This window comes from Typopeltis vanoorti, chromosome 4 (genome assembly GCF_054136105.1).
Source record: "Typopeltis vanoorti isolate ZY-2024b chromosome 4, IOZ_Tvanoo_1.0, whole genome shotgun sequence".
NCBI classification, from domain to species: domain Eukaryota; kingdom Metazoa; phylum Arthropoda; class Arachnida; order Uropygi; family Thelyphonidae; genus Typopeltis; species Typopeltis vanoorti.
Window position 1 is genome coordinate 124,562,745 of NC_143552.1, and position 20,377 is coordinate 124,583,121.

The 20,377-nt window shown below is 34.1% G+C and overlaps 1 protein-coding gene across 2 annotated transcripts in view; it reads left to right on the forward strand.

The window, feature by feature from the left end:
- Positions 1 to 20,377, forward strand: part of LOC150107655 (vesicle-associated membrane protein 3-like) — a 112,599-nt gene that overhangs the window by 64,772 nt on the left and 27,450 nt on the right. For both annotated transcript variants that reach the window (XM_090391987.1, XM_090391986.1), the window contains exon 4: positions 15,127 to 15,206. In XM_090391987.1, the coding sequence (XP_090248113.1) occupies positions 15,127 to 15,206 (80 nt within the window). The remainder of the gene's footprint in view (positions 1 to 15,126; positions 15,207 to 20,377) is intronic.

A 20,377-nucleotide genomic window follows, 5' to 3' on the forward strand; every position in this document is an offset into this window, starting at 1 on the left:
TATAGTACACTTCTTCAGGTGGGTGAAATAAACTAAACTGATGTTTAAGTGAATTAAGCAACAAGCAAGTTAATGGTAACAGTAATACTGAAATTGTAGTTAGTTTCAAACATATATTCTTTTTTATTCATATGTTTTGACAGACACTCAGTGGTTAGCTATAAGGGGCTCGCGCAAGCCCTTTGTTAAATTTTCTCAAATTTGCGAACCTCTTGTTCTTGTTTACTTCTTTATTTTAAAAAAAAAATTTTTTTTTTGAAACATATTAAGCGACAAACTCATACTGTAACCTAACAAAAATGAGTCTATTCGGCAGTGTATAGATTATTTGGAATTATTGTTTCAACTCATCTATAATGAATGCGCCCAAGTTTGAAAATAAAATAAGCGCATGTGCTATCTTTACCCTACTCTCTTCTAGTAGCCAATCGTATGGTAAATCAGTAGCCAAAATGTTTAATAAAAGATTATAAAGATTTCATTCTTATTATATTTTGATAGTTGAAAAATGTTTTTCTTATGTGAGATAAATTAACACAGTTGATTGTGTGCAAATATTTCATGTTTAGATCATGAAATATTTATTTAAAAATGATAGCCTTTAGAGGTTGATTGTCCTCTCATACTTATTGATTGGAATTTGTACACAAGCTGTATTAATAAGTTTTTGTGTGAAATAAAATTTTTTTTTTGCTTGACAATGCGAGCCCTTTGTTAAAATTTCTATAGCTCACCACTGCAGACACTGGAATTTTTATGTAATGATGATATATATTTTCAAGCTTTGTCTTGTTATAATCTGGTTATTTAACTTAGAAAAACAATTTATAAACAATATGCCGGAAATTTCATAGGTAGCCCACTCTCTTCATGAACATTTGTAAGAACTTATTTCAGTTCTATCATCCTCAACATTCTTGTTTAATTATGTCAATGACACATTTGTAATTTGGCAATATTCAGATGAGCTTGTTTAGAAAAAAGTGGCAACTGACTCCAACTCATAATTATTTTTAGTTTTTATAGGGAATCTGAGAATGTAATTTTTTCTTAATATCTGCATGCAATGTAAAAATGATTTGCTTTTTAACGTCTTTGCATTAATTACTTATGTTCCTTACTATAAAAATAAATTCACATGATCATTTAGTAGTAAATCAATTTAGGAAAATAAACATAACTTATTGGACAAAACATAACAGTAATGCATAAGTGCTACAAGATTTTAATATCTCTAATTCAACAATTCTTAACGACAGTTAAAAGGCATCAGCTCTGTTGGTTTGGCCACATTGTGCGAATAGAACCAGACAGATTTCCTTGCCTGATATTTGAGGGCACTCTGAATGGTACAAGACCCATGGGAAGACTGAAATTTACATGGCACAAAGCCATTAGAACTGCATTGGACTTTCAGAGCTGTTGGCATATGAGTTTGCTTTGGACAAGGAAGGATCTTATCCATGGGGGAATCCCATCCTCAGGATGTAAAAGAAGCTTGCCATCCTGCTCAAAAGTAATGGCATCCACACTTCGTTGTATATCATATCTGTTCCTCTGAGGACATTTCAATTAGAAATCTCCAGAAGAAATAGGTGTGATGCATTTCAGTGATCTTCATAAAAAGTCTGGTGGGCTTGATTGATAGACTAGTTGGAAAATAGTGATTGTGGCAGCAAGGTTTTTCAATTGTAACTTAAGACCAGATCAGTCAAAATGGTGATACTTGTTGATAGCTCACCATCTTGGCCCCATTAACTAGTCAGTGGTGACAACAAGACTCAGTAAGGAGCTCTGTTGCAAAACAGGTGTACAAATCAGAAATCGGAATTGCTGGCATGGTTGGGCGAGTAGATAGCAAACCCATTCTACAACTAACAGACTGTAGGTTTGAATCTGTTTGTGAATGTCTTTAGAAGATAGATGAATTTCATTTCCCATTGTGAGACTGGTACCCCTCTTACTGGAAGATTGAAGTGGCCTGAAAAGTTCTGATAACCCTAATATATAAACTATTTAAATTAAAGTAACTCACTTGCAGTACTAATGTACTATAGGTTTGCAACATTTTGACTATTGCACTGAAAAAGGTGAGAGAAAATCAACCATAAATTCTTTTCTCTTAACTTTCTTTCATCCACTGATGAAAAGAAGAAAATGGATTTGCTTTTGGGATATCAAAGATACCATCAGAAATTAACTTGTGATGTAGAATTCTATATGTGGAATTCTACATTCCTTAAGTTAACTTCATTGATTATGTGATAAATGTTTGTTCTCTGAGTGAGGATGTTGGTTTGAAATATAAATTAAAATGTAGAGATATAAATAACTAAATAATTGCAAGAGAGAAAGACAAACATTTGAATAGTTTTATAATTAATCCTTTTGTATGCTTCAGGGGAAATTGTGGTATTGGAAATTGAGGAGGCAAGAATAAAGACCCTAGCTTTTCTGGATTTCAAGTTACTGCTGAAAGTGAATTATATACAAACATACATCAGCCTTAGGATTTTTAAGAATTTTATTCCAGAAGAATTTCATGCTTTTTAAGTATTGACTAACACCACCACATAAAAGCAAAATCAGTGATTTAAGTTTGTGATATTTTGCTAAATTTCAAAACTGCATCCTCACTAAGAGCACAATCGCAGAATACAGGTGTTGGACCAAGTGCACTTTAGTCAAATAACCATGGAATCAATTTGTAGTTCCTTTGGTCTGTGACAAGTGTTTCTATATATTAAGATGGTTTGAAATCCATCAAAATATCACAAATTCAAACTTAATAGAGTTCACTTACAAAAAAATACATGTCTGATATTTCAAGTTGCTTAGTACTGAGAGTTTTTTGCTCTCTTAAGGTTTCTGCCTAGTCTCTGATGAAAACCAAGTTTAAAACAGCTGTCAGGCCAGTGAAACCTTTTCAAAATGGATCAATAGGAGGGGAATATATGGACGCTTGGGTATAGCGATTGTCTCTCCTATAACGTAGGGCAACTCGTAAATATCGGCGAGTGTATTCCTGTAAGCTCTCTTGTCAAATTTCATACAAAACTTTTATAGTCTCTATATTCAGCTTTGAAATAATGCTGGATTTAATATCCACTTAATTTTTATAAAAAAGGCACTACCATTTGTTTTTAACAAGGAATTAAAGTTATTATTAGAGATGTATTATTCTACTAATATCATTGTATAGAGCTATCTGAAGTGTAACCATTTTTGTCACAAGATGTGGAGAAAGTATAATAAGTTATAGATGTTCTTGGATAGAACTTCCATGGAAGTCTAGGAAAAAAATGAATAAGCAGGTAAGAAAAATGAATGTCTAAACACAAAAGTCATCAGAGCTGAGCTTGGCTGAATTTTAGGGGAAAAAACAAAAGAAAGTATGCTACATGATTTACTGACGTGTAGTAGAGCACAAAAAAAAAATTAATTATTGCACTCCAACCTATCTGATTTTTTTTTTCTATAAGTTTTTTCATCTCTATGGTTTTCAGCCATAGAGATGCTAAATCTGATAAGAATGTGAAAAAAATTACATACTTTACATCTGGACATCATATTGAGATATAGAAGATTTGACTTGAAATGGATTTCTCTCTCCTAGTAGAAGGCTGAAAACAATTTACATCAGCTCCTCTGTAGGTACGATAGTTTCTTATGCATGCCTTGTCTATCATTTCATTGTCTGTTTGGTTGCTTACTGTTACATGTCGAGAAGACAAAATTTATGGATATTACTTCTGGGAAGATATGCTACCAAGTCCTCTGAAGTGTGCATAGTAGTGATTAGTTCTAATCTCCTTGTCATTACTGATGTTATGCAGGCTTTCTGAACCAGTTATTGGTCTGTGTCTTGTCTATTTTCCTACTTTGGTGTTAGTCTCTCATAAATAATTTAATAGATATCATAATTTATCATACCATGTTCGAATGGACTCAAGTCTTTTTGTCCACTCATTATAATAACAAAGAATGTCTACTCTGCTAATGATCATGTGTCTAAGAAAAGAATCATATTGTTTACAGTTTTTCATAAAATTTATTTTCGACATTTATCCTCTGCTGCACAGCATTCATATTTGCAGTGTTAAGTACAGCTGGCCATATAGTTGTACAGCTATATGACTAGTTGTGCTTAACAGCTAGTAATATACACTATGCTGCCAAAAGTGTCCAAACAGCAGCTGTTTATATTTACTGTTGTTACAACATTGCTGTCAATATGAGTAGTTTCCACTAAGTTCTGATAAACTGCTTCTGGAATTCATTTCCATTCCTCTTGTAGTGTGGCGAACAGCTGATGAGTGTTGGGTAAGTAGGTCTGGCATGCAACCTTTTGTTCCAGCTCACCAAATATGATCAACAGAATTGAGGTCAGGGCATTTTAGTTTAGTTCTTCCACATCCATATCTTGAAACCATGTAGCTATGGCCCTTGCTTTGTGAGCAGGTGCATTATCATGCTATACAGAAAAGCGCCTATTCTGACTGTGACCACAGTGTGTGAAGAACAGAATTGTCCACTTAAAGATACAGATTAATTTGGTTACCTCTTAACACTGGCCTAATCTATGGTTGGTGGGGGGGGGGGGTACTAAAAAAAACAACTGACTTTTGTTAATTTATCTGTTAGTAATTTCTAGCCAAACTATTAACAGAACTTTAGCTTTGATGTAGAAGTTTTGTTTTTCCACCAGAGGTCAGGACAGCATTAACAGTTGACCAAATTGATGGTCAACTATTGACCATTAATTTGGTCATAGCATACTATATGTAATGTTGCCTGTCTCTTTGTATACCCAAGATGATCACTTTAATAAGAAGGTTAAAACTTCATGTGATTATTTTGGTTTATATTAAACTGAAGTTATTTCTATAACATATTAGTCATCTCCATAATTGAAATGAATGCTGATCACTATGTAAGAAAGAATTCTCAGATTCATATGCTAGAATATTATTTGGACACTCTTTTATATGCTAGTTTACTGATTTCTATATTATTCCATCAATTTTTTCATCTGACTTCCTAACACATACCAGCTTTGCTAATTCTGTTGTCTATTTCCAAATTTAATATGCATCTTCACTAAAAAATTGTGCTTAAATAACAGAAATTTCTATGAATTTTTCATTCATGATGCATTTGATGTTTTCAATGTTTCTGCTTGTATTCCTCTGTCTTTTTATTGCTGATTTTAATTTTCAAACCAGATGTATTATAGCAGTTATTCAGTTTAGTTATGAAATCCTTACTATTTATTTAGGAGTGTAAAATCTCCAAGTTTGATATTAGATTTAATGCCACTTTCATAGTATGATCCAATATAGAAGAGAAATGATAGTTGAGATAATATACATCCTTGTCTCACACTTGATTCAACATTTAAACCATATTCCTGTGCCTTATTCCATATTTAAACCATATTCAATATAGACTATGTATTGCTTTATATGATGTCCCATTTACACCATATAACTGCAATATTTTAAACAGCTTTTTTCGTAACACATGTCATATGCGTTTTCCAGATCTACGAGGGTGGTCTGAAAAGTTCTCGGCCTCGACCATAGATGGTAACACTATCGGCAGGATTTTTTTTTCTAAGTTGGTACATCTGTCATAAGCATCCATGTGAAATTGCAAGTCATTCTATCAAGTAGTTTTTTTTATACAGCTGTCTGAAGCAAAAAGTGTTCTCTGTATCCCTTGAAATGGATAAAATGAGTATCGTGCGGTTATTAAATTCTTTTTAAAACAAGGTTTAACGTCAAAAGAAATTCATTCAAATTTCATAAAAGTTTATGGGCACTCTTCTCCTTCATTTTCGACAATTAACAAAATAGGCTGCCGAGTTTAAACTTGATTGTACCAGCCTTGAAGATGATCCATGTGAAGGACGTCCGCAAAGTGTAACAACACTGGAAATTATTGATCAAGTGCACGATATGGTATTGGATGACTGATGAGTTAAAGTGCGTGAAAATGCTGAGACTATAGGCATTTCAAAAGAACGTGTAGGATATATTTTGCATGAAGAATTGCAAATGGAAAAGCTTTGCGTAAGATTAGCACCTCACTTGCTCACAGCAGATCAAAAACGCACTCGCTTGAAAATCTCTGAACACTGCTTGGACCATTTTAACAAGAATAAAACAGATTTTGTGCATTGATTTATTACTATGGATGAGACTTGGATTCACCATTACACACCAGAATCCAAACTGCAGCCAAAACAGTGGACAGAAGCTGGTTGTTCAGCACTAAAGAAGACAAAATCTGTTCCATCAGCAGGAAAGATGTTTTGGGATGCTAAAAGTATTTTGTTTATTAATTATCTTGAAAAGGGTAAAACAATAACCAGGGAATATTATTCCAATCTTTTAACCAGACTAGATGAAAAAATTCGTGAGAAAAGACCCGTTTTCAGAAGAAAAAAAATCATCTTTCATCAGGACAATGCACTTGCCCACAAAGGTGTTTTGGCAATGGAAAAATTAAGGGATCTGTACTATGAATTATTGGAACATCCATGCTATTCCCCAGATTTGGCTCTCTCTGACTTCTATCTCTTCCCAAAACTAAAACTCTTCCTTGCTGGTCAGCATTTTTTCTTCAAATCAAGAGTGATTGAAGCTGTAGATGGGTATTTTGCAGATCTTGCTGAGAACCACTACAGGGATGCGATAATGGTGCAGGAGCATCGCTGGAATAAATGTATTAGTCTTAAGGAAGATTATGTTGAAAATAAAAATAATTTTTAAATTATAAATTTGTTTTTTTTTTTCATTGTTAGGCCGAGAACTTTTCAGACCACCCTCGTACAAAACTTAGATAAAATCCTTGTTATATTCCTGTGATTTTTCAACTGTTTGTCTCAAAGTGAAAATCGGATCCTGACAACCTCTGTTTGTCTTGAACCTGACTTATTCTTCTGCAAGCTTCCCTTCCACAATTCTCTTCCTTTTCTCAAGTATACTTATATAAACCTTATCAGAAACACTCACTAGAGAATTGCTTTGATTCTCATTGTTTTATTTCTCATTTTAGAGATGGATCTGGAATTTGACCCTCTGATCAGGTCTTCTGAATTATGAAATGTAGCCACTGTAAAACTTTTATACCTCCATATGTGAGCATTTTTGTTGAATGTCATCTACTCTAGCTGCCTTTCACATCTTAGGTTTTTTGATGGCTTTTTCTACTTCTAATATTGCCCTGATTGCATTCCTTTTGAATGTTTCTACCACCTGTCACTATTTGTTTCATTTAGGAATCTTTCAAAGTAATTACTCAAGACATTTTCAGTTTTCATGTGACCTTTATCATCTGATTTCTGATTCCTTTTATAGTACACTTCCTGTATTTGTGAACTTTCTTGAATAATCACCAGAATATTTTTCCACCTTCCCAATATTTATTTTCTATGTTCTTACTGAATTCTTCCATGTCTGTAAGTCCATGATGTGTAGTTTAGCTAGTTTTACAGTGCTTTGTTTTCTTACATTTCTCTGTATTCTTTCAGAGTGCAAGCTGACTTACTTGCCAGGAACTTTTGATAAGCTTTCCTTTTTTCTCAGACTGAACCCACCATCTAGATTTGATTTTTCTATCCACATATACAACTTTACCATGTGCCTCTCTGGCTAAATCAATGTTTTCTTCAGGGTTTGGTTCTTATTTGGAAATTCTTTCATTTTTTCTAGAATAATATTTGTGTATTTTAGTCTACAGTTCACCTCTGAAAGCTTTGATTTGTTTTGAAATTTTTTATACAGTTTTCTTTTCAATATGATATTAATTTATCCTGCTCAAAACTAAATGATCAATTTCACATACCCTGTATATTCTTCTGTCCTGAACCAATGTGAAGACATCTATCAAAAATAACAGTCAGCGATACTCATTTATTGTATCTTCTCTCTCTGAATTTGTGTACATCTTTGTGGGAGCATTGTGTTAGTAATAATTTAGTCCATGTCCTGAACAGAAATCCAGCCAGTTCTTACCATTATCATTGGCTTTGCTCTTTTCTCAAAAATTTCCCAAATCTATATTTTGGTACTCATCTCATGCTCTGCTGTTTAGATATCCAACAAGAATACTTTTTTTTTATCAGCCAATGTGTTGAAATATTTCTCCACTTCTTCCTTAGTAAAACCTTCTATGGGGCCATATGCACAAATAAATCTACATTGTCCAGTTTCTCATTCTGATATTTAATCATATCACTACTTGATGTTGCCACCAATTCAAGAAGATTATCCTTGTGTTTAATGTTGAATACTGTAGCTATTCCTTCTGTTCCCTTATTGATTGCCTGAATATAACATCTTGTATTTGTTGCTCAGAAAAATCTCTCCTGCTTTTTGTCTTTGTTTCAGCAACACCTTTTATATTAATCTGTTTACTTATCCATTTCTTTTCCATTGCTTGCTTATATATGATGCACCAATCTCAAAATCTGATATTTTGCTAAGGTTGGTTCCGGTAGTTGACATTTATGCTGTTTGCCCTGGTGCTCTCTAATGGAAACAACAGGAGTATTCGTTTACATGACACCCTGCCCAGCATGAAATTCTATCATGTTGTACCATTTATCTTTGGTTTCAGCCAATAAGAGTTTAGTTGGCTAAATCTTAAATTGCAAGTCCTCCTCATTCATTTAGTACCCACTTAGATAATCTACTTACAAATGGGGTGTACCACAAGAAGGAGAAACTTTGACCTTTAAGCACCTCATCAAATTTCTGACATATATGTTTAAGGGGCTATAGAGGATATTATGATACTACAAGATAAATTTACATTATTACTAAGTGCTTGTTGTGATTCTCCCTCTGAAGTAGTCTTATTTGTCATGATTTCAGTATTGTCAGATCTTATTTCAGTCGTCTAAAGCACTATTACTAACTTCATTCCACTTAAACTTCGTCATCCTCTGGGTTTTCTGCCAGGCATCAGACACCTGTTTTTTTTACTAACCTTCTGCTCGTTCTGTTTAAGTGACCATACCACTTCAGATTAGTTCATCTCACACATTCCGAAATGCTAACAATGTCAGGTTTCTTCTAAATATGTTCATTTCTAATGATTGGCATTGGTATCTCTTCATTCTCTAATTTTTCTCAGAGCTCTCATATCAATGCATCATCTCTTTGATCAACTGTTTTAATTTTAACTTAGCCCCCATATCTGCAGGTTAAATTGGTTAGCACTTCTATACATCTATTTCAGTGTTTTAACTGATTTCTCTTATTCCATACAAATTTATTTTACTGTCTTTTATTATTGTTTCCATATTTTGATTTTGCTGTCTTCACTAAATTTAAAAAAATAAAAAAATAAAAACCCTGAATAATTAAAATATCTTACTAGTTCCATATATTTAACATAGAAAATGCAGTTCACGTTTCCATGTTTGTGTCTATTTTCATCATCATCATGCATATCAAGGATTTAGGCCTAGTGTGGTCTGTTCCGGCCTTAGAAGAAGTCATCGTTTAAGAGGACTTCATGGTTTGGGTTTATTTTTATTGCTAACTTTCACTTTTTTTTTTTTTTTTTTTTTTGCAACAATTATTCAGTTTAATTAAGGAATCCTAAAGAGATGCACTGGATTTATTTAAGTATATGACATTTGCGTAACATAAAGATTAACATCTCGGGTTTTGTTATCAGTGAAATGGTAAATATTATTTGGTCTGAACTATTTTTCCTTGAGTTTCTCTTCCACAATTTTTTTAGATTAAGCATGCTTGTATAACTTAACTGCATAACACTCAGTAGGGAAATTCCTCTATTCCCACATTGTTTTATTTCCTTTTTATGGATGGGTACTATGAGGGCTCTAGCATTTTCTCTAACTCTAGCATATTCAAACTCCAGCATTCTGGAATTTGAATTTCTGAATAAGATTTGAATTATACAGTGCAGCCACTGAAAAACTTTTATATCTCTGTATTTGAACATTTCTGGTTGAATATCATCTACTCCAGCTGCCATTTCAGGTGTTTAATAGCTTTTATATCTCAGGTATTGATATGTACTCCTGATAATGTTTCCCTTGAAGATTTTCAAATGGATGGAGTTGTGCAAGGATTGAAGGAAGATGAACATGTGATTATTGGGGGCGATCTAAATGGACATGTAGGTAGAAAAAATGAACAGGGTGAGAGAATACATTGAGAGTACATAATATTGAGGTCATGAGATATGGGAAGCAAATCAGGAAGGTTTAAGAATAATAGATTTTGCAGTTGCATTTGAAATAGCTCTGGAGAAATACTTTCTTCAGCAAGAGGGAAGAACATCTGATCATGTACAAGAGCGGCAGCATAACATCTCAAATTGATGTACAGAAGAACACATCTCAAGGAAGTGAGGATCTGTGGGGTAATTCCTGGAGACCACGTCACTTCACAACATTGACTGCTTTGCATAGACTTGCATCCCAAAGAGTAAAGACAAGAACACAAGGAGTGCACAGGATAAAATGGTTTAAACTAAGGGAGGAAACAGTGAAGAACAGATTTAAAGAGATAGTACTTAAAGAGATAAAAAAGAGATTTCAGTGGTCCAGAAATGGTGGCAATACAGTGCAGACACAATTAGGAAATGTAGCAAGGAGATACTGGGAGAAACATCAGGCAAGATAAGAGAAAACATGGGAAGAAAATGTACTAGCAGCGATACAAAGGAAGAAAGCAGCAAAGAAAGTTTGGGATGCCTCCCAGAGGGATGAAGGTCATTAACTCTATAGAGAATAGAAGAAAAATGCAAAAAAAAAAGTAGTGGTGCAAGCAAAGGCATATAAAAATTTTATGATGAGAAACGAGTGAAGGACAGAAGAAGGTTTACAGGTTGACTGAATATCAGAGTAAAGCAATGAAAGACATCTCCAAAGTGAAGCAGATTAAAGGAGCAGGTGGAAGGAATATTTTGAGAAGTTGATGAATCAGGAAAAGGTACTACCAAATGAAGGAATGACTAGGGGAAGTGGTGAGAGCAATGGCCAAAATGAAGAGTGGAAAAGCTGCTGGACCAGATAATACCAGTGGAGGTATGGAAAGTGTTAGAAGAAAGCATTGAATTAATATGGAATCTATTGGAGATCTATAGTCAAGAGGTAATTCCTGAGGAATGGGGACAGTGTAGTGGTACCTATATATAAGGGAAAGGGAGATATACATGACTATAGTAATTATAGAGTAATTAAACTTATGTCTCATACGATGAAGTTATTGGAAAGAATCATAGATGAAAAGTTGGGAGAAGTTAATATTGCAAAAGACAGTTTGGTTTTATGCCTCAAAGAACTATGGATGCTTTATTTATTCTGGGACACATGATCGAAAAACAAAAGGACAAAAGCTACTACACCCTCTGTCCAAAAAGAAACCGAACTTTTCGAAGATAGAAGAAACTAGTGGCGCCACCTGTTGTATCTTTTTCTTGTCGAAAGTGGCATCTTCATTAGTGTTGTGTCAACTGTTTATGACATTTGTTTCATTGGAAGCCGAGTGATAGTGTATTTTGACGAACGGTTGGAAAATGAGTTTCAAACAGAGAGCTGTGATTGACTTTTGTGTTAAACTTGGTAAAAGTTTTACCAAAACGCATTGAATGCTTATCCCGTACTCAAAGTTTACGAGTGGTTTAAGCGATTTCAAAGTGGTCGTGAGACGCTTGAGGACGACGAAAAGTCGGGCCGTTCCAAAAACTGGACTGAGTGGAGTTAACATCCAAGAAGTGCATGATTTCATCAAAGAAAATATGAAATCGTCCGTGAGATTGATTGAAAATGAATTGGGGATTCCAAAATCAACTGTGTACAACATTTTGACCGAGAGTTTGGGCCCTCATAAATTGAATTTGCGATTTGTCCCCCACAAGATGACCGATGACCAAAAATGTATCGAATTGAGCACTGCAAGGACCTCATTAAAACTGCTTGTAAGGGAAACAAATGTTACTGGTGACGAAACGTGGTGTTTTGAGTTTGATCCCAAAACAGAGTGCTGAGTGGAGACCACTAGAAGAGGGGCATCCAAAAAAAAAAGTCAGTTGGAGAAGTCAAAAGTAAAGACAATGCTGATTTGTTTCTATGATTCCAAGGGTATTATTCAAAAGAATTTGTTCTGCCTGGCCAAACGGTCAATGGTGAGTTTTGCTTCAAATCCAAAACTTCAAAAGTCGAAGTTTTGAAGCGATTGATAGCGAGAATTTGCTATCAATCGTTTCAAAAATATGTTGATGCAGCATTTGGCAACTGGTCACTTTTGCACGATAATACACCATCTCATCGTTCAAACATTGTGAGACAGTTTTTGAGCAAAAACCAAGTTTGTGTGTTGGATCACTTGCCATATTCACCTGATTTAGCGACCTCTGACTTCTTTCTCTTCCTCTGACTTCATTTGCCAATGAAAGGAAAGCAATATGACAGCATTGAAAACATTCGAGTGGCAGTAACCATGACCCTCAATAGTTTCCCAAAAACCGATTAAAAAAAAATCATTTAACGAATTAATTGACCTCGCCAAACACTGTATCGAAGCTTAGCGAGAGTATATTGATTGAAATAAATGATTTGAATAATTATAATTGGCCTGTGTTTTATTTTCTATCAAAAGTTCGTTTCCTTTTTGGACAGAGACTGTACATGTCATTTTTATAGATCTAGAAGAAGGCATATGACACAGTACCTAGAAAAAAGATTTGGAGAAGTCTAAGAGAAAAGAAAGTACCAGAAAAATATGTTAGATACAAGTTAGATTCTGTACATTTCCTGATACAAGAAATATGCAAGCAACAGTTAGGAACTGTTTGGGAGTTTTGAAGTAACAGTTGGTTAATATCAGAGATCAACACTCAGTCCTTTACTCTTTAATGTGGTAATAGATTCTTTGACAGAGCAAGTCAGAGAGAGCACCTTGGAGTATGTTATATGCAGAATGTATGTTGTACTGTGCATGGAAACAAGAGAGGAAGTGAGAAAAAAAAGCTGATAAGATGGAATAGAGTATTTGAAGAAAGAGGACAGAGAGTTAGTTGAAGAAAAACTAAATATCTGTGTGGTCAAAATGTTGACACTGAAGATGTAGTGCAGAATGGAGAGGTCATGAAGAAAGTAGATAAATTCAAATATCTGGGTTCAGTAGTGAATAGTAAAGGTGAAGTGGAAAGGGAAATCAATAACAGAATTCAGGCAGGATGGAAGAATTGGAAAGAAATATGAAGAATTTTTTTGTGATAGAAAAGTTCCAGTGAAATTGAAAGGAAAAATATACAGAACAGTAGTGAGACCTACGATGTTATATGGAATGGAGACACTGCCTATGAAGTACAATGAAAGCAAGATTAGTGCTGCAGAAATGAGGATGCTTTGATGGTTGTGTGGAGTAATAAGGAAAGATCATCAGACGTACTGTAAAAGTGACTGCAATTACAAACAAAATACAAGAACAATTAAGACGATATGGGCATGTAATGTGATGAAATGAAAAACATGATGGATGAAGTATCATGATGATGGAAATACAAGGAAGAAGAGATGGAAAGATAATGTAGAAAGATCTGGAAGAGAAAAACCTAGACAAAGATGCAGTCTGCAATAGAAACCAGTGGAGAAGACTCATCAGAAACAGCAACCCCATATAGCAATGGGAGCAGCTGAAGAAGAACATTTTCTACTGTGTTTTGTTGCTACTAGTTTCATTTTACTGTCTTTCAGAGGAATTATAATTACATCACCAGACATCAAGAATATCTTTGTTTTCAGTTTTTATGTTCTGTTTCTTTTATAATACTTTTCCTTCTTTCTAAGCTTTACTTATTAACAGTTGACCATTTTGCCACCTTGATAATTTTTGTAGTCTTCAGAGACCATTTTGACTTATTTGCTGGGAGCTTTCAGTATGCATCCTTTTTTCAGGACTGCGTATTCTTTAACTTCTTAAACCACTATGGAGTTCTGGTTGTTTACTATCTTTGCAAAAAATATTCGAAGAATTATATACAATACTATCAAAAAATACTCGATAGTATTGTATATAATTCATTTTGTTGCAATAGTCGATGTGCTGTGCAGGCTAGGACTAGTATCAGTACTAGCTAGTATACTCGATGCTGGAGCTGCATTCAATGCAGACCACACCAAACCACTACCTAGTGGGGGAGTAATGCATGATTTATGTGCAGTTTGGGCTGGTAGCATTGCAGCCCAAGATACATTGCTACTACACGAGCATAAACAACACAAATTAATGTCCTTGTTGTTAAAATGCATCTAAAAATAGTTTTCTTCTTCTTTGTAATGCAATACCACTCAATAGTATTTTATATAATTCATTTTGTAGCAATAGTTGTATTTTGCAATAGTCAATGTGCTGTGTGGGCTGGAGCTGCATTCAATGCAGACTGCACCAAACCGCTACCTAGCAGGGGTAACGTGTGATTTGTGTGCAGTGTGGCTGGTAGCATTGCAGCCCAAGTACAAACTACTACACGAGCACAAACACAAATTAATCGTTGTTGTTATAATAGGTAAATATTGTGAGGTTTTTCTTTTTTCTATTTTATTTTAGCATTTAATTTATATTTTTGTAGAAATGAACGAAGAGAAGAATTCTGTTATATTTTAGTTTTATTAAATATAATTTTTTCAATCCATATTGATTTTTTTTTTTTTTACTTTAGTTGTTCTTTACTTTCATTTACCAAAGGCAGTTGCTGCGAGTTTGTGTGAATGCCTAGCATACCTAGTTCTAAAGTAATACCCTTTACTATCTCTGTAAAGGTATTACTTTTGCAGATTAAACTTTTTGTCCTTTGTTAATTGTGCAGAGGCCATACCATATCCAAACTGTGCACACATGCTTTTTAAAGATTTTCTAACGTTGTTTTGAACGTAAACCATATATAAGTGTGATTATTTATGAGTATCTGTTGGGACTTTTAACTGATGGAAGTGTACTGTGCATTTTGAATATTCAGTTTGAAAGTGCAAATTCTCAGTTATGTATGCATGATTTCACATCATGATTTTTTCTCTTCATCATAGTTTTGTTCTTGTTTAAAGTCTAAATAGTCATTTCTTGTTTCATGAAACAGATGCATTACAGCAAGGTGCCTCACAGTTTGAACAGCAAGCTGGAAAATTGAAAAGAAAATTTTGGTGGAAGAATTGTAAAGTGAGTTTTTATATATATATTTTTTTTTTTCATTTAAAAAAAAAATTGATATTAGTTGTGATTCATTCAGCAGCTTGAAAAATTTTAAACATCTGAAGTTAAATATTGATCATTTGTCAAGTATTTTAGTTAAAAATCAATGATTTAATTTTGTCAAAATTTCTGATGTTTGCTGCAATAATCTTACATAATGCCACACAATCTTAATTTCTGATTCAAAACTGAAATGGCAATGGTAATTATAATTCATTATAATTATATTTATGATAGTGTTCTTGCTTTATTGATAAACTGCATATAGTTCTCTATGGTTAATTATTTTCTTCTAGTAAATTTGCTTGCTAACTTTGTAACATTTTATGTTTAAAGAGAATGAACGTTGTCTTTAAAATTTAACATTAATATTTGGAATCTTTCCAGGGTCAGTGAGATTTCCCTTCCTGGATTGATGTTAACATAAATATTGTGTTATGCGATTGATGTTGCATAAATATTTTTCATCTGTAACTTCTTAGTGTTGAGAATATTAAGATTTTCCCCTTGTTCCCTTCAGGGTGAAAACTTGGAAAACAGTAAGAAATGCTTAGAGGAATGAACTGAAACTACAAGAAAAGTGAAAAGCAAAATGTGTGCTAATGAGCTGAGCTGTTTGTTATTAATCCTAGACATACCAACCATAACTATTGTTCATTTTCTGTCCATCTAAGGTTGTCTTAAAATCTCTGCAATATCCGTCATGAGATGAATAATTACCTTTTTATTGTTAATTTTCTTTATACAATTATAATATTCCAGTTCATGCTGCATATCTTTTCTATAAATACTTAATCCTTTTCTACAGGTATTAAGTATCTGCAGAAAATGAATTTATCATAAATGTGTCAGATGACTGCAGCCTCTGAAGCGCCATAGCCAAATTATAATTAGAAGAGGATCAGTTCTCCACACAGGAATTCGTTCACAAAATAACATCTATCTAAAGTTAGTCGCACTGAGTTATTTCACATCATTGACAATGATATATGAGATTTAAAAGTTATGGCTGTATATGCCATATGAAACATCAGAAACTGCTGCACCCATTGTTTATCAGATTGAATCTGCAGATTTGAAAAGTGAAAGTCTGGAAAGAAAAACAGGGCTGTAAGAAATCTAAGAAGATACACTATCCTTTCTGTCAAAGATCTAAGATTTTTGGCAGGAAAAATAGTGTGGCATCCCGCAGGAAAATTAATTTGGCTATTTAAATTTTGTAGCCGATAAAGATTAATGGTTTATTCAGAACATTTCATTTTACTACCAGTTCTTAGAGAGCATTCTAAGACTCCTGGTGTTTTCTTCATGACAATGCTCAATTGTTTCCGTTGGTTGCTTGATTGTAGTTACTTGCATTCTCTGGTGTCATTGTGTGCTCTGAAGATGCTGGTTTTGAATCAAGCAAGATATCAGCATCCTAATAAATTAGATAATTTTGTTTTTTATATGATGGTGCGAGTTAAACCTAATTTAACGCTTATGTTATGAGTTAGTTCATGATGAAATGACAGATTTTCAGATAGCAAAGCTTATTCTTCATAGACTCATGTATAACAGTTTTGAAAGGATCACAGTGGAAGCAGAGTCAAGATTATCTCCTTTTGTAGAAATAGATTGGATATTTCTGCAAAATACATTGAAACAGGTAAGATATTAAGATAGCTTACTTACTAAGCAAGTAAAAAGGATGTTATATAATATGATGCCTTCTTCATTAAGCATCATTTTTATGACACTAACTACTTAGTTTTCTGGGTAAAAAAAAACAACAATATAACAAATGTAATTGAAAAAAGAAAAGTAAGAGATAGTAGTTCTTGCAAGAACAAAAAGTTTTATGGAAAAAATGACAGTGAAGAGTGAGAAAGTGGAAATTATTAGTATATTACCAAGATATTACAGTGCTAATGTGCGATGGCAAACAATTCAGTGCACTGTGTAAAAGGAATGGTTAAGAGTGTTTGGATGTGTGGAGTGAATTTGAAGGAAGAATGAATTTATGTAAGAGGGTTGAATGCTTTGGCATCAGGAGTCTGAAATAATTGGCTTGAAACCTAACGTGGGGAATCAGGGAAATTAGATAATGATTGGAGGAATAGTGAGAATGTATGGTAATGGCACGTGCTTAATCATGGAGTTGATTAAAGATGATTGTCTTTGTCTGGTTCAGACTTATGTAAACATTCTTGTGCATACTTAAGTGAGGCATTAAATGTGAATGAAGATCTACAAGCTGTGCATCTTGAACATACAGACTACAGCATCAAGAACACAAAGGGGTTTGTGGTTTTGATGAATACCTTGAAGCCTCAAATTGTAGGCATTAGTGAGACCCTGGTGCTCAAAGGCAGATATACTTCCTGATATTGAAGTGTACAACATTTTTAACAAAGATAGACCAGACAGGATAGGTATGCCACTAGCCATATCAGATGATTTTGAGTCCAGTCAGAGTAGAAAGCTGGCTGCAATGCTGTTCACAATTTTCCATAGCAGTGAATTTGAAGCTATCTGGTGTGAGATGGAGTCTAAAAAGGATCAAATACATAGTGGAGAGTTGTTACAGACCTAGTGGACTGGTTGCTGGTGAGAGTGAAATGTATCACCAAATCAACGTAATGGGTGCTAAATGAGGAATCTGCATTTGCAAAATTTAAAGTGACCAGTGGTGTACATCAATGACCAGTCCTTGGTTCATTGTTATTCAGTCTTTACATTAATGATACAAGAAGCATACAACTATTTGCTAGTGATGCAAAGGTAGGCAGGATGATCAGTAATATGACTGACGTGCAGAATGATTTGAATAAACTGGAATTGTGGGCATGTGAAAATGAGTTTCAAGAGAGCATCCATGGAAGTTAGAATGAATGCACTCAAAAAGGGGTGAGAGCTATATTTTTCTTTCATAGTGATCTGTGACTGGAATGGATTGCTTTTGTGCAGATAGTGTGAATGAATTCAGGAACGATATGACAGCTGATATGCATGATAATCTGATCTACCTTGATGAGTCTGACTCCCTAAAGGTCCTTGGTATTATGATCAGACTTCATGGTGCAAAACAAATATCAGCTGAAAAGGAGAAAAACAGCAGAATTAGTGCTATTTTTAGTTTAGTTACCTGTTCTTGTATGGAATTCAGCCCAAAGCATGCCTTTGCTTTACTGATACATAGAGCCAGCCTTTGATAAAAGGCAAGAGAAAATATCAGTTAGTTTGAGGATAGGCTTTCAGTTCCATAATGACCAAAGGATCCTTTGTTATCCAGACTAGTCAAGTCTTTAGCTCTTCTTAGTGAAAGATAAGAAGCATAGTTTGGCTAATTTGTTGGTATGGTGCAAAGTGATTTGTATAGATCAGTGCGGGAACTGGAAAAGCAAAATGTACTGAGGAGCTTTATCTCTAGATGGAGTTGAACCCATCTGAATGTTCAAGAGGTGGAAAAACATTTGTACAGAAGTTGTGATGCTTGTCATTTGAATAACTGGAAACTTTCCTACTTTAAGCCTTATGAAAACCAGATTTTGCTTTGATAATGGATGGAGAGAGAAATTGAGGTTTTAACTTTCATTTTTGATATATTGTATTTTTAGTTCAGAATGCCTTTGAGTACTTGTTGATTCAAGGTGAGGATAAGAAGTATGTCATTTGGCACTTTCATACAGCTGTGCAGTAGTAATGGGAAGGGTATTATTTCATAGGAGAGAAAACCTATATAGCTCGGTTTACATACTGGGGAACTGATACCGATAGTATACTTAAGATGATTGGAGCTGAGAATGGTGAGGATTGTTGGTAGTCAAATAATCAGCAATTCTGGTTAAGTTTAAAAGACTTCATTTTTGACACACACATACAAACGTTAATAATTTAAGTCTGGGATAAATATTTTGTTGACCAGTTATTTAGTTCTTCTGGTTTCACATTCATTTCAGTACACAGCTAGGTTTCAGTCATCACTGCTTGCATTTTCTTAAAATACTTTTACAGCCACTGTTCATCCAAATGGCTGAACAGTGGCATCCTCTTGGAAATGGAACAAGTTGACAAAGCCAGAAGAATAAGAAACTTCTTACTCTGGAACTCGTGGATTTTGCAGAAACACAAACCTATCTGTTGTCTCCAGGAGACATTTAAAACTGTATTGTAAAAACTTAAGGCATTTCACTATAATTCATAAGGAGAGGAACTGGAAATGGATCTGCTCATGGAGAAGTTGCTATCCTAATGGGTAACCATCTTCCTTTTCAACATATTCAGCTTAGTATTTCTCTGGAAGTGTAGCTATTCACTTGTTAATGGTAATAAGAAATATTTACAATATGTTCCATTATTTACTGAGTTCTGAGTTTCATCAGTCAAGCCTTGATAATTTTATGTTGCAATTACCTTAGCCCATTCTTCTTATGAGTGACTTATGTAGGATATTTTCAAAATTGAAAATTTTTGGAAATATTCTATCATATCAGATCTTATAACTGTGAAACATCAGAAATGTGGACCCAATTTACATCATCAGCTATGCATCCACTGCAAAAGTTATGAGATAAGATCAGGAAAAGGCAGGGTAGATATAGAACACACCAGTTATCTATCCTGGAATATAATGGATGTATAAGTATAATTGCTCAACCTAAAGCAATTGTAGATGCTTTGTGGGGGGAGAGGTTGCTGGAATCTCAGTAACAGCTTCTTATCCTCTTGAATTTTTGATATTGAAAGAGCAAGAGAAACTTAGGAGGACTTAACACTTATACAAATAGAGTTGTGTCTATTTTGTACAAAAATGCACATAAGTAATTTGAGTGGCAGTTAAAATGAATAGTAACTTTGGTAGTTGCTAGTCAAGTTTACTTCTAGCGGTATCCCTTTCTGTTAGAAATAAGATTAATTGATCTTTAATGGGTAAGTGGAAGTGTGCATTTCATAATTGTATTGTGACTTCAAATCTGTGAAATGAATATGGAAATGGGTATGAAGTTGAAGCAGATAAGAGTAGTTGGAGAGATACCAGAAAGGAGTTTATTCAGAAGTAGTTCAGTAGAAGGCCTATGACCAGTAGTATGCCATAGGGCTTTGTACTTTGGCCACTACTATATAATTTGTACATTAATTATATAGAAAATGATCTG